The sequence below is a fragment of the Pseudoliparis swirei genome, chromosome 15 (assembly GCF_029220125.1).
Source record: "Pseudoliparis swirei isolate HS2019 ecotype Mariana Trench chromosome 15, NWPU_hadal_v1, whole genome shotgun sequence".
Lineage (NCBI taxonomy): Eukaryota > Metazoa > Chordata > Actinopteri > Perciformes > Liparidae > Pseudoliparis > Pseudoliparis swirei.
The window spans coordinates 12,518,756-12,532,861 of record NC_079402.1 but is presented as its reverse complement, the minus strand read 5'-3'; the positions used below and the strand labels follow the sequence as shown (position 1 = coordinate 12,532,861).

Here is a 14,106-nt window from a genome sequence, read left to right as displayed (position 1 = left end):
GAGTTGCACTGTGAGAGCCTGTCTGAGTTTGGACTCACACACCACACCTGCAGGTTTTAATATGTCTGGCATTTCTAATAATGCAACATCTCATCGCCACCTCGCTCTATAAATAGTTTGCCTGGTCTTACTTGTTGAAAGCAGCTCGGGCTCCGGTGCTCTGTCTGTGTCTGTTGAGGACCAGGACTCTCCTGCAGACCACCGGACTGGATCCAGTTCCAGAGCTTTGACTCTTCTTGAAACACGTGTTGATCTCTAGCTGTGATGATTGTCGTGTTCCCGTGTTTATTCCCTGCTGCTGCGTGTGTGAGCTCAGCCCTCTGAGCATCTCTGCTCCTCCTTCAAAGAGCTTCTCTCTCTGTTGCTCTGCATGCTGCTGCAGATCAGAGTCGTTTGAGGATCGCCAGCGGAGAAGGTTTGAAGAGATTTATTCTGCACAACGGCAACAGACGCAATGCAGGTACAGTAACCGTGTATTACCATATGCCTTAATGTATTAATTGCAGGGATGGATGCTGAATGCTTCATCATCTACCTGTAGTACCTTGTAGCTGATATTTGTACTTTCTAGTTTCTCAGCAGCAGAAAGTTGAGTGAGCAACATGGAGGGGGAAAGCATTGCACCGTGCATTTCAGTGAGGTATTGTGGTTTCCAGTGTTTGGAAAATGTAGTTTTCTATGGCATACTTTTGACTGTAAGTAATATAAACATACTCGGTAATAAGGAAAAGTCTTGCATTCAAAATGTATCTAAACCTAATGTACAGAGGTATTGTCAGCTACATTTAAATATACTGCTGGGTTGACGTTATCGCATTAACATAAGCAGCATTAAATGCAGGCTGGTTGATCACTTTTATATTTATATTGCTGATAGATTATTAGATATTTAGACCACACCGCTATCATGTCTGTAGGGATCAAAATCTTACACAACAACAATATTGGCAGGTGTCATGTTGTGTAATATGTGGACATTGTAGGATAATAGGATTGTGTGTGTGCGTGCCAACATACGTGATGATCAGTGGAGGATGGTCGCACCCAGCGATCATAGTTACATGATCACAGGCAGCGTCCCACTACTCGCCACCAATGGCTTCTGTCCCTTGAATAATGCAGCGACCCCAAATCATCTGTTATTTAAATGTCTCACAGATGGTTACATTTGACTGAAGTTTTATCATGTGCTTGTTATCGGGTTCACCCGAACCCTCGGAATGAATTGTGTTACTCTGTGTGTACACTATGTGTCTGTTTGTTTACATATTCTTTTGCCATCAAGTATCCTCGTGTTTTATTTAAAGTCATCTTCCACCTGACAGTGTCAGCCAATTCTGATCTTTTATTGATGTGGTTTCAAGGAGGATGAATTATTGAGTGAAATGCTCAATGTACTGTATGTTTTGGCATCCTTTCATATTTAAATAGGGGACCATGGGACAGAGGAGCTCCCCAGATAGCAGCCCTAACTATGTTCTCGACATGTTACCCTCGTAAAGCCCTTTTATCACAAGTCAAACACACAGAAGCAACAAAAGGAGGGAAGAAGCCTCTGGAAGGCTGAGCGTATCATAGTGCCGGGCAGGACCGCACATTGTATAATAGCTCTGATGCTGGCTATGAGTCAACTACAGGAGTCAAAAACACCGTCCAACAAAGATGGTGTAATCCAAATGAAAAGAAAGATATTCACACACAAAAAAGCCTCATAGTTATCATCATTGGATTATTAAATGGTTGATAGGTTGTGCTATATATTTTCTAAAATTCAGAAATGTAAAACTTTATTGTCACTGAAATATTAATCAGAATATAGAAACAGTAAGTGCATTCGAGTGAGATGAGAAGATGTTATGTGGTGGTGAAAATAGCTGTAAAACAAGTGCTCACATGTCCCTATTCTCATAAGTGCTCATGTTCCAAGAATATTAGATATTTCCTAATTCTTTCTCTCTTTTTTTCTGTAAAATAAACACTTTTGAATCTTCTTTGATATTTCTTAATCTGTATAATGCACAAAGCGGGCCATCACTTAAAAAACTATATCAACTGCATGACACATGTAGCATGTGGGTGCAAAGAGTCTGAGCGATTAGACCCCTGCAACCATATACAGATAATCACTTATTCTTTTCCTCAGCGTTTGATTATTGTAGTATTGAGTACTGAGCTATCAAGCTCACAGTTGAATGGATGTCTGTATGCTACTCCGGCTGCTGGTCCAGCTGTCACCAGAGCTTTGCTGAAGTACGTTTCACCACAGAAAGCTGTCACATCTATCTTATCAAGCCTCCTCCTATGTCATACTACCATATTATAATTATAACTTATCCTACCTAAAAGGCATTGATGGAAAATTGTATGAGAGGAAATGGTGCTTATTGTAGGTTATGTGTTCGACACCAAAGTGTGAAGAGGCTTTATTCTGTGTGACTTCCATTCGATACCAGACCATTTATTTTACGTCCTACACCTAGTGAGTAGTCTCGAGAGACCCACTGGACTCCAAGAGAGCTGGTGGGACATGACGAAAGATGGATGATGAACAAATGATGATGTCAAACCAGACATTGCATATATATGGTCAGCACCAGGGCATCCAAAATGTATTTTCTTTGCATTTCAGTCAGCATGTGCGGTTTGAGGCTCTGGAAAAGGGAACATTATTACGTTTCCTAATCAATTATAATAAAGACTTGATCGAGTCTGCGGTCATGCTAGCAGCTCTTGAGGCTGTATTTGTGATGTGAGCTAAATGCTATCTTTGACAGATCTCATGAATATATAGCTGTTTACATATCTCAGTGGTGGACCAGCTGTCAAAAGTCCAACATTACCATCCCTAAAGCCAACATGGTGACCTATTATTGACACTTATCATAAAATATTGAGTCTTGAATATTAATTACACAATGGACTCAAAGAAATCCGAAAGATGGAGAGGAACATTTATTATTTTGCTAAATTTGGACCAACATACAAGGTCGGCTGCCATGACAGCTGGGTTGTGGCTGGCTTTCTTCCTGCTGTGTCCATGTGGCCCCTCTGGTGGGGACTTTTGAAAGTGCAAAAGCACCATGAGGTCTGTCTTACATCTTTTCTCACTCAGAGGACAGTTTATTTTCTGTCTCCCTCAGGCGGATAAAAAGGCAGTGGATGGCGGCCTGCTGCCTGATGCCAACGGGACCGATCCAAACCCGAGTGGACCGACAGACGGCTCCAAGTGGGAGAAACCACGGCTCGCGCGTAAATCTCTGATGAAGTGTTGTCTTGTCAAGTGGATTATCGCCAGTACCACGCAACAAGGGCCAGGTACACAAACATACGCACCAACAGGATAAAAAAACAACAACAATACTGGGACTCAAAGAAAGCAGTAGGAGGGCTGGCCCTCAATCTGCTGTACTACAGAATTAATTAATGTTAAAGCATCTACCCACTCTATACTTTATATCTACTTGTGTGTTTGCACCCTTTTTTTCCTCTATTCGGTGTTCACTGCACGGCCCTCTCTCCACCAAACGCCCCATAATTTCAGCAGCTTATCCATCAAAGAATGGACCACTGGTGCTTTCCTCTCATCATGATTCAAAGAAATAAGTTTGATCCGCTACATAATGTTCTCAAAATCTAAGTCTCGCTCTCCTCCTTTTCATCTCTTTCTTTTTGTCTGACCTCTTCACCTCTTAGAAATAATATCCAGTATTCTTGTAGTCAGCAGGCTAAAGCCAGCAGCAAAACGCTGAAGCTCCGTGTAACAACTCGTGTGTAGACCCAAATGCACCCTTGACTCCAGGGATCCTTCGAACTTATATTCCACACTCTGGAAACGGCAGGCAGAGTATCAACAGGACGAAGGGCTGGTAGGTTCACGGGGAGTCGGACTAGCGGGTTAACCAGGGTCGGCAACAGGAAATCCGTCTAGAAACAAGTGCTGGAGAGTCTGGCATAGAAAAGGAAGAACAATCTGTGTGTGTGTGTGTGTGTGTCAGGAGACTATATAGGGATTTGATTAGTGATCAAAGACAGGTGTGTGAACAGGTGAAGGAAGTCAGACTGACGAGGTGGGAGTGACTGAACCACAGAGTGAGGAGCTGAACTGTGACAACAGGTGTGTGAACAGGTGAAGAGAGTTAGACTGACGACGGGGAGTGAGGAGGGTGTGGAGCTGAAACTGTGACACTCCGCCCATTCACTTCTTTATTCAAAGTGTGTTAATAATGAACATGTCATATGTACAAATTGCACCAAATATGACAAAGCACTCCTTTCTCCAATGCAATACATACACCAAATGTGAAGTAGATTTTATCAATTTATTTTTCAGATTAAAAGCACTTCACAGATGGACAGGCAGAGCCTTGCGTTAGAGTCAGATGAAGAGCACACAGTGTCTTCCACTGACTTTCCTCACATGTCCCCTTTGTCATGGTTTATTTATTTAAAGGCAAACTGTGTGTGTACTACATTTGACTTTCGAGAGGAAATGCTCTTGATCTTTTATTTATAAGGCCTTTAAGTATATGTACTTTACTAGCTCAAAAACAAAATTATTCTCACTCATTATTTAACTTTCTACCAGCATCATTAGTTAAAATGGTAACATTTGTTCAGACTTTATTAAGAAGATCTTCACCAAATTCATAACCATGTGAACGCCCTCTTGTGGCGTGTGGACATTTAGCTCGGAGTGTCTCCTGCAGCTGCTCTCTGGAGAAGGTGGTCTGCACTCACTCACACTCATGCAGAACAACCCAATGCAAATACATTCCTAACATAAAAAAATAATGCCGGAAAATGTGGAATTGCTGTTTCATGATGAAATCGATTTTGATGCAATGCATTACGTCCAGTCCTGGCCTCTCGCCACTGGCTCCTTGTTCGTTTTAGAATTGATTTTAAGATTTTGCTGATCACTTTTATAAGCACGCCTGGGTCTGGCCCCACGCTACATCAATGAAATGTTAGCCCGATATGAGCCATCTCGCAGCCTTATCCTCCGGTGGGGCTCTTCTGTTCCAAAGTCCAGGATTAAATCAAAGAGGGACCGTGCTTTTGACATCAGAGCCCCTCGACTCAGGGACGACCTATCGGAGAGGATGAGGCTCACAAAAACAGTGATTTTAAAAAAATCACTTCTTAAAACCCATTTTATAGACTTGCTTTGAAGTGCTGTTGTCTTTTATGTAGTTCTTTGGCTTCCCTAATTTAGTTTGTCTGTTGTTCTTTATTTTGTATTTTTCTATTCCATTTGTTTTGCCTTGATTCTCTGCAGAGCACTTTGGAAACCCTGTTTTTAAAGGTGCTATATAAATCACGTAATTATTATTATTTGACGTCAGTTATAAATTATAGTTTTTAGGGATTCCTTACAAACTAAGGAAGGTGCTCAGAATAACACAATCATCAGATGATGTTGCACTTTAATGCTGTAAAATGTCAAAGCAAAAGCTTTGAGATAACTATTTGTTTGCAGTTTGAGCTGCTATCTGATTTGTTGTTGGTAAAGGAAACACTATTTTTCTTCCGCTGCAGCAGAATGTGAATTGTCTAAATATTGTGGAGGAACATTTGTTATCGTGCCTGCTGCTGCTCTTCTATTTGATAACTGCATCAGAGTTACAGACTTCTGCCAAGATGAGTTACAGCTAGCTGTCCTTGATTATTAGAGAGAGTGAAAACATCAATCAAATCATGACAGCTGTTAAAAGAGGAGGACATCTGTGAGTAACCCACAGATCATAGTCATACTGCTATATAAACAGTACTTTGAAAGGTCGTCATACAATTTTAATACAGTCAAGTTTTTCCACGTAATTAATGTTATTAATGCACATTTAGAGTTTGACAATGCAATTCAAAGGTTTAGTGGAACTTGGACCTGCCTGATATGAAAGGGCAGATTCCCCCTGTGCACAATGCAAGGTGTGTGAAGCCTTTCCAGAAAGGACATTTCTTTCCAAAAATAAAATGCATATAAATCCACGAAAGAGCTTGAAGGCTGAGAGAGAGCGAAGTTCAGCGTGTTTAATTGTGTCACGAGGCGTGTGACAGATGGGCTCAGGCTCTGTAACGCTGCTCTCACTGTAGTCATCAGGACCCGATGGTTATAGACTGATGTCTGCATCTCTGCATGCTTCAGCCACCTCACTCGTGTCTGTATTTAAAAGAAGAACAAGGATAGATCAGCACTCAAGGTGCATTAAACAGTATAATGCTGCATTATTTTTTTATTGCAGGCCAGTTCCCACATGAGCTCATACATCTTGCATGTTCCGTAATGGCTGAGTGTGTGTTTGTCCGGTGAGGTAAGATCAGCCCACACGTCAGATACACGGCGAAGGTTAACGACTTGCAGCATTTTAATGACCCGGGCGATCCATCACCTCTGATCTCACGTTTAACACGCTGACTCATATAAGGCTTCGTTAAGCATATTTTTTTGGAAGGTCCCGTATGTGCGGTGCAAGACAGGTGCACTTCCTCTGGGGGAGCGCTCTGTTATGGTTGCATCTGGAACTGGGATAGCAGCACTCTGAAACCACAAAGCAAACCTAATGCTGCGGCGTCAGTTTACCATTATATTTCATATGCTGACACGTTTTGTCACACAAGCCTTCATCACTGCGCCACAAGAGCGATAATAAACAAGGATCTACGATAATATATATTTAATAAACCAGTAACATACTGCATTGCATTATGACATTACAATCTCTGTCTGAAATTTCAAATGTAGACATACGACCGCAGCATAGTGCTGAGTTGTGTATCTGTGGAGTGGCATCATCCCAGTTCATTAGCTATCTCAGGAGTGATGTGATTGAAACATTACGACCGAGGCTTACATAAACCCTCCCCGGCTTATTGAAATGCTTTTCTGGCCCGCTTTCTCTCCCTCTCCTAAGACCAGTATTTTACCTCTCAACAATTGATTTGTCCTCCGCCCCCTCTTTGTACTTTGACCGAGTCCATTATGTTGTGCAGAGTCATCAGCTGTGAACTATCCTGCTATTCTTCTTCACTCTCATTGTCCTCATTTTCATCACAAAAACACTTAACAACAACAAAACGTGAAAAAGGACTTCTATACCACCAACACTCTGCATGTGTGTGTTATTCTGAGCTTTTGCCAAAAGCTACAGATTGACCTATGAGGTGTGCAGCTCGCCTCTGCAGCACAGATATCATTTGCTTAAATGGGTACGATTGTGAACTACAATGTCCTTATCGTGTCATGAAGCCGTTTTTACACCTGCTGCGGTCACAGTGTTGTCCAGCACTGAGTGAGTTATTGAGTGTGTGAACGACTGAACGACATACAAACAGCGCCACACAGGGCAGGGCAGGCTCCTTCATCCTAAGTGCTGTTCATATCCCCATCAGCGGATGTGGATCAATGCTTGGTTTTACAGCTTTGCATCCTTTGAAAGGACTGAGCGAATAAAGACAGCTTAGACTGGCAATCAGAGACTATTGGTAAAGAAATTCCTTCGGTAACCAACCTGAGGCACGCTCGCGTACACTCAGCTCAGGGTGGGGTGAGAGGAGATGGAGAGAGTGGAGGGTGGAGCCCCTGAGTCGATGCAGTTGTGGGAGTCCTACAATGAGCTGTCCAGGAGGTGGAATGCCAGCGGGTAGTAAGAGAGATGGATCGTTTGCGAGTGGAGAAAGCTTTGGATCGTTTTGGGGGATTGACACTCTATGAATTTGTTATTTCTTTACATATGGTGTACTTTGAGCGTGTTTCCTTAAAAGAGGATGCTCTGCAGGCAATCTCCGTCGTCTGAATGGTCGGTGGTATATAAGTCAGGGGTTTCGTTTAAGTGAAAATAAGTGCTGATGCCAGTTAAAGCACTTGGCTGGACGTGGCTGCAGGAACATTACCATTTTTAAAAGAGGATTTCGCACAGGAGATATCTAATGCAAGGCAACTATGGGAGTGGACGGCATGGAAGTAATTGCCGTTGCTGTTATTATTGCAATGTTTGTTGTGGTGCTCAAACAGTTTGGGGTTTGCGAGCCCCTGTCAGTCGAAGGTAAGACATCATGAGTTGTTTGTATGTTAACATGTTTTGTGTAGCATTACAACAATAATGTTATTTTGGTGACTGTAACAGTGCTACTTATATTATGAATATGAATCTCGCTAGCTTGCTGTAAAATATTAGAAGACAGTTAAAGATATGGTTTTATTGACTTGCGTATAAACACAGAAAGAGTTTCTGATTTTCTGTAATTGTTCCTTTTATTCATACTGGACATAAACATTTGCATCAACTGGTAACATGTAGCTAGACTGCAAACCAAATATTCTAACAGCTCTCTCTTCTTCCCCCTCTCATTCCTTCCTCTTCATCTCCATCTTTTCCTGGTCTGGTCTTTTTTCAACTTTCCATTTGTGTTGTTGCTCTTATAAAGACGGTGAGTACCTCCAGTGGTCTTCCTCTTTAGCATTAACTTTAACTTTATCCCAGTCCTCTCTGAGAACTTCTTCCCATTCATTTATGTATTGCATGAGGATACCAATAAGATGAATGATGGCTGCATTGAAGCAGGTGTGGCATTGTGCAAACAGCTGCTCCGCTTCATCAATGTCAATCAGGAGCACCTGTGTTAATATGGCAAGTGTCTTAAATCACTCTCTACTTTCCATTATTTTATTTAAGAATTCAGAATTTTCAGTGTGAAAAATGTAATGTATACAGTCGGGACCTGAAAATGTCCACAATGGAGCAATAATATTATTTTTGATATTTGTTACTTTTCGTCAACAATCCTAATTCCTTCCTTACACGACTTATCCACGTTCTCCTGATAATTTTTCCCACTTCTTAAGCAAATAATTAGGTTGAGACAAATTTAGCAAATAATTTGGCTTTACACTTGCTGGTGACGGCACAAGATGATGATGTTTGTGAATTTGATCTTCATGATGTAAGGAATAGAGAATGAGTGAAAGGGAGTTATTTCTAGACACAGTTAATTAGAAATATAATTTTTGCCCGCAACATACTGCTCTTACCCACCTTTACTTTATATCTGGTTATTTCCTCTAACCACTCTGAGCTACAATCCCCTCTTACTCATTAGTGTTATAACTTCTGTATTACAATTTCACAACATATTTCCCTCTGTCTCATCTTTCTTTATCATGTTTAATTAATGCTGTTTATTTTTCTTCCCCCCTTTTATCTCTCACACATTTCCTTGTCTCACCTTTCCTTCTTAACTCTCCGTTTTTTATCTTACACATTTATATTTTGTTTGTGTAAAGATGGTGAGCATTTTGAGTTGTGTGTGTATATATATTTTGCCTCCCATCCATCTATAATGTTCTAATATCCCCCCCCCCCCCTTTCCTTTTTTATTTTCTTTCTTTCTCATCTTACCTCGATATCGGTCCTCTTTTATTTCTCCCTATATTTCCCGCCCCGTCCTTGTTTCCTCTGTTTCTCCCCGACAGACATCTGTGACAGTGAATTTGAGCTCTCAATGGTGCGTTACCAGCCAGAGGGCCTCGATCAGCTCCAAGCCCAGACACAGTTCACAAGGAAGGAGCTTCAGTCGCTGTACAGAGGCTTCAAAAATGTATGAATACAATCGGCACAGTTCATCCAAAAAGGAGTAAAGGCATATTTTTGGCACAATTAACAATTCCTTTCCACCATTCCTAACCACACAGTATCATGCATATGGGTGTGTATGTGAGTGGACATTACATGGATTCATAATATGTTTACGGGTTTATTCGCATGTGATGTCATTCGTTAAGATGTGAAATCATCCAGTAATTCACAGGAAAAAGCAAAGTCCAATTGTATTCAGCAGAAATATTGTCATTGATGTTGATGGGTTTTCTCTATTTTCTAGGGCTTTTTGTTCGGTATTATTTGGTCCTTTTGGTCTTAATCGACTCAGATATTTTTAGTGGATTAGTTGTTATTTCCAAGAAACTTAGGAGCACAACTCTGGTAAACACCAGATTTAAAGCGGTGCTTTGTGATTATTTGTGGAGAAACTCAGTTTTAAAGATCTGTCAAATTAATTGGTTGACACAATTATATAAGTGTTGCTATTTCCTTCGTGGTTGTGACCTCTTGGAGAGATCCTCAAACAGATGTTGGGAATAACTGGTCTCGGCCAACCATAAAAAAAAGGTATATCTGTAGATGTATCTCCTGATTTAAAGTACATTCTCCAGTGTTTGACGATGCAGAGTAATATTTTTTAATGAGCGGGTGCCTGTAGAAGAGTGCACACTGATTTTAAACAAAGCCGGCTTTACACTTAAATATATTATGAAAATAAATGATAAAAATAAGACTTGCAAATATTTTATGAGGTGTCTGATTCCTTAATGATACACATAATGAGTTGTATTTTCCAATGTCAATACTACTCAGGCATAACTGCATTGCAATGTTGTATATAGAAAGTGCACTAAAGGCTCCAGTAAATTGTTTTCATTTGCTATTTATGAATCTTTTGGATATCCTGCTCTTGTTTGCTCTCTAGTGGCCATACACCTGCACTGCAGTCAGCAACTTTGATACAATTATGGAATGCCAGTAATGTTCACTTTTATACTTATTATTTTTATATAACTGCTATTTTCATTATTATTTGAGCTAATCAAATATGCATCGACCTAAATGGTATAAATGTGTTGTTCTCTGAATAGGAATGTCCCAGTGGGCTAGTGGATGAGGAAACGTTCAAGACCATTTACTCACAGTTCTTCCCTCAAGGAGGTAGTATGTAACGAATATAAACTGCTGTCATAAAAGTATATACAAGATGTCATTATGTATTTGTAAATCTAGCAGCTGTTTTTAATAACAAGCTGAATGAGATAAGCAAAATGAGTCATGGCATGCAGTCACAAATGGATAAAGTTATTCAAGTGTAAGACATATTCATTATATGTTCTCAGATGCGACCACGTATGCACATTTCTTGTTCAACGCGTTTGCCATGGACAGAAGTGGTTCCATCCGGTTTGAGGCGAGTTCACCGCCGACTGCATGTTTGTGTTATAAACAAAATAGGAAAGTTAATTATGAACCTTTTCATTACTTTTTTCAGGACTTTGTGATAGGATTGTCCGTGTTGCTCAGAGGCTCGGTTACAGAGAAGCTTCGATGGGCGTTCAACCTGTACGACATCAATAAAGACGGCTACATTACCAGAGAGGTACATTCAATAGGCCGTTCTTGTTTTTTGAGGAACCGTGCCGAAATCTGTGGCAGTCGTTTTGTATGTCTCTCTGGTTTCCTGCAGGAGATGATGGCAATAATGACGTCCATTTACGATATGATGGGCAGGTGCACCCATCCCATGGTACGAGACGACTCTCCCTATGAGCATGTGGAGAAATTCTTCCAGGTATTTTATCTTTGCAACCACTTAACCACACAGACTCATCCCTGGCATCTAAATGTACTATTTTATTACACCCACAACCTCAGTGCGTCAGAGTCACTGAGCAATGGGTTTTAGACCTCTCTCTCTCTTGCCCTTTCTCTCTCTCTCCGACACCAAGCCCCTTTAATCAAAACCCATCTTAAGACCAGACCTCTTCTAAAGCCACAGTTCATCACTATGATTTCATGACGCACATTTATATCTCATATTAGTCAAATGACATATCTGATTTAAATATGAAACCTCTCTTTTTCATGTCTGAACATGTTTCAGAAAATGGATCGAAACAGAGATGGAGTGGTGACTATTGATGAATTCATAGAAACCTGCCAAAGGGTAATCCAATCATCAAACTGGACCGACACATGATGCATCTTTGTGCACAAACAACACAATGTGTCTTGCATCTGCTTTCTGCTCTCAACAGGATGAGAATATAATGGCTTCCATGCAGCTCTTTGAGAACGTCATCTAGTGTCTGTCGAGGGGCGTGGACCAGGAATGCTGCACAGTGCATCTGGGCCACAAATCACTTCACCCATCAAAGGAAAGAAAAACGGTGTTGTGCAACACATTTGACATTTTAATACAAATTGGGGGACACTATTGCTTTTCCTGTCGGAATGTTCTATGCAGAGAAATGTGAAGAATTCACCAAATCACTGGAAGAAGAAATGTTTCTTTGCATGAAGACTTTATTTTTGCACATGATCAAACCAGCTGAGCATGAGTGCTTGCCCATCATCTAAAAGCATGTGATGCCAAACACATTGAACACAAACACGGGTTTTATCGTTGACCACTTTGAAACTTGGGCAAAAGAGAATACTTTGTTACTGTATTATACGGTAATGACAATAATCCTGTTTCTAAGTTCTTCAGACTTCGGTGTCAACATGACGCCATGTCGTTGTCATGTGGACTCAACACCTGCTGAAATAAATATATACCTTCACACATGCTGATAACTCTACTGACTATCTTCTCTTTTTCCACAACACACAAGTGTGTAAACAGGGAGATGTCCACTTTGAAAAACCCTAATATATTTACTCAACGCAAATTTGAGTATCTTATAAATGATTACATTAAGCAGCATTGAAACCCATTTCCATGGGACTTACATGCAGACATGGAATATTCAGTGTGTTAAGACATCGTGCGAGGGGTCTCGAACAAACCGACACTTGTCCAAAGTGTGTCCTCGAGCAGATCCTCTCTACCCGAGACATAAGACAAAAATAGCCCTTTGAATTTTGCCTGAAAGCATTTCCCCAACTGTTTGACCAATCTTGTTTTTCTGAACAGTCATGCGTCTTGTTCTCTGTCCTCTGGGCTCTCAAACTCTTTTGTTGCATCACAGTCTTGATATTTACTGGAAAAACGGTTAACATTCTTAAAGCATGCTGTCGCTGGCTGCTGTGCTTGTTCCAGTAAGCAGAAGATTGCTTCTCGGATTGTTATTTGTTTGTCTGAATCAAATCAAATCAGAACCACATTTTAGATCTGTTTTTTCTCATTAAAGGCACAATGACACTGAAGGATCAGTACGATGACTCAACCATCTCTTAAACTGTAAATAAGACGGATAATAAGTTTTGTATACATTTTTATTATTATAGTTGATTTGTTTTGTTCTAATTGAGATGTTCAGAAATATACAAATGCTTTGAGGTAAGGAACTGGGGGGTTTTGAGTATTTTTGTATATAATTTACATTTTTAAGAGAAAACCAATCTGTCAATCAGAGCCAAATCACAACATGTAGATGCTGGTTGTAATTAGTTTGAATGCTTCAGCAGTTCAACTATTGTTCTTCACTTCTTTATACTTTCTTCCGTACATATTTTAAGAAATGGAAGGCAGTTAGGCAAGGAAGTCCATGAGACAAGGAAAGAAGGGAGGGCAGGCAGGCAGGCAAGGAAGAAAGGAAATGAAGGAAGGCAGGCAAGGAAGATAGAAAGGATGGAAGGAAAGGAATGGAAAGAAAGAAGGAAGGTAGTTAGGCAAGGAAGGAAGGGAGGCAAGGAGGCAAGGAAGGCAGGCAGTGTGTGTGTCTTTGTGCTTCAACGCTTTTCAGCAGGAAGTTTCCCTTTTTGGTATTTTATGCCATTTTCAGCCAATTTCAGCTGTTTTCAGACATTTTAAGCTCCTGTTTTTGTTTTTTGCTTCAAACTTTCAGATTTTACTACGGTAAAATATAGCCTTGAAAGAAAAGCAATGGTGCAAAGTAATCTCCCGTTAAATATGCATTAATGATTCACTTTTTCATAATAACACCAGCTCTAGTTTCTTACGGGCCGTCCTTCCAGCCAAAAGGCTACTTAATTAAAGCTAATGAGACACACGGCAAAGTTAATCTCTGCTGAGAATTAGCTTAATTTGGGCATAAACATGTAGCTTTTAAGGAATTTAAACATACAGACCTGTGATATAAAATCACTTGCCAATGCAACATTAAAATACAAGTTTTTGCTTTGCACTACGTGAATAACTAGAGACAACTAGGTGTTGCAACTGGTTGTGAAATGCTGCCATCAGCCCAAATCATTCAACCTGTACTGTATTATTGATCTTGAACCAATAACAAAGCAGGGTTTGTTTTGGGGAGGAGCTGTTGAGTGGATGCTGGTGTGGAAATGATGCTGATACCGAAATGCTGCTCTTCTGTAACAT

The 14,106-nt window shown here is 40.5% G+C and overlaps 1 protein-coding gene across 2 annotated transcripts; it reads left to right on the top strand.

Moving 5' to 3' along the window:
• The first annotated feature begins 371 nt into the window (after window positions 1–371).
• On the top strand, window positions 372–12,390 carry LOC130205356 (calsenilin-like). Of its 2 annotated transcripts, XM_056432677.1 has the most exons (10): window positions 372–460; window positions 3,141–3,315; window positions 8,425–8,427; window positions 9,470–9,594; window positions 10,688–10,757; window positions 10,940–11,010; window positions 11,092–11,199; window positions 11,287–11,391; window positions 11,704–11,766; window positions 11,858–12,390. In XM_056432677.1, the coding sequence occupies exons 1-10, from the start codon at window positions 455–457 to the stop codon at window positions 11,903–11,905; spliced, it is 774 nt and encodes a 257-aa protein (XP_056288652.1). In that variant the 5' UTR covers window positions 372–454; the 3' UTR covers window positions 11,906–12,390. The 2 variants fall into 2 exon arrangements, with proteins under 2 accessions (XP_056288652.1, XP_056288653.1); XM_056432678.1 differs by lacking the exons at window positions 372–460; window positions 3,141–3,315; window positions 8,425–8,427 and adding an exon at window positions 7,729–8,042.
• The last annotated feature ends 1,716 nt before the right edge of the window (window positions 12,391–14,106 follow it).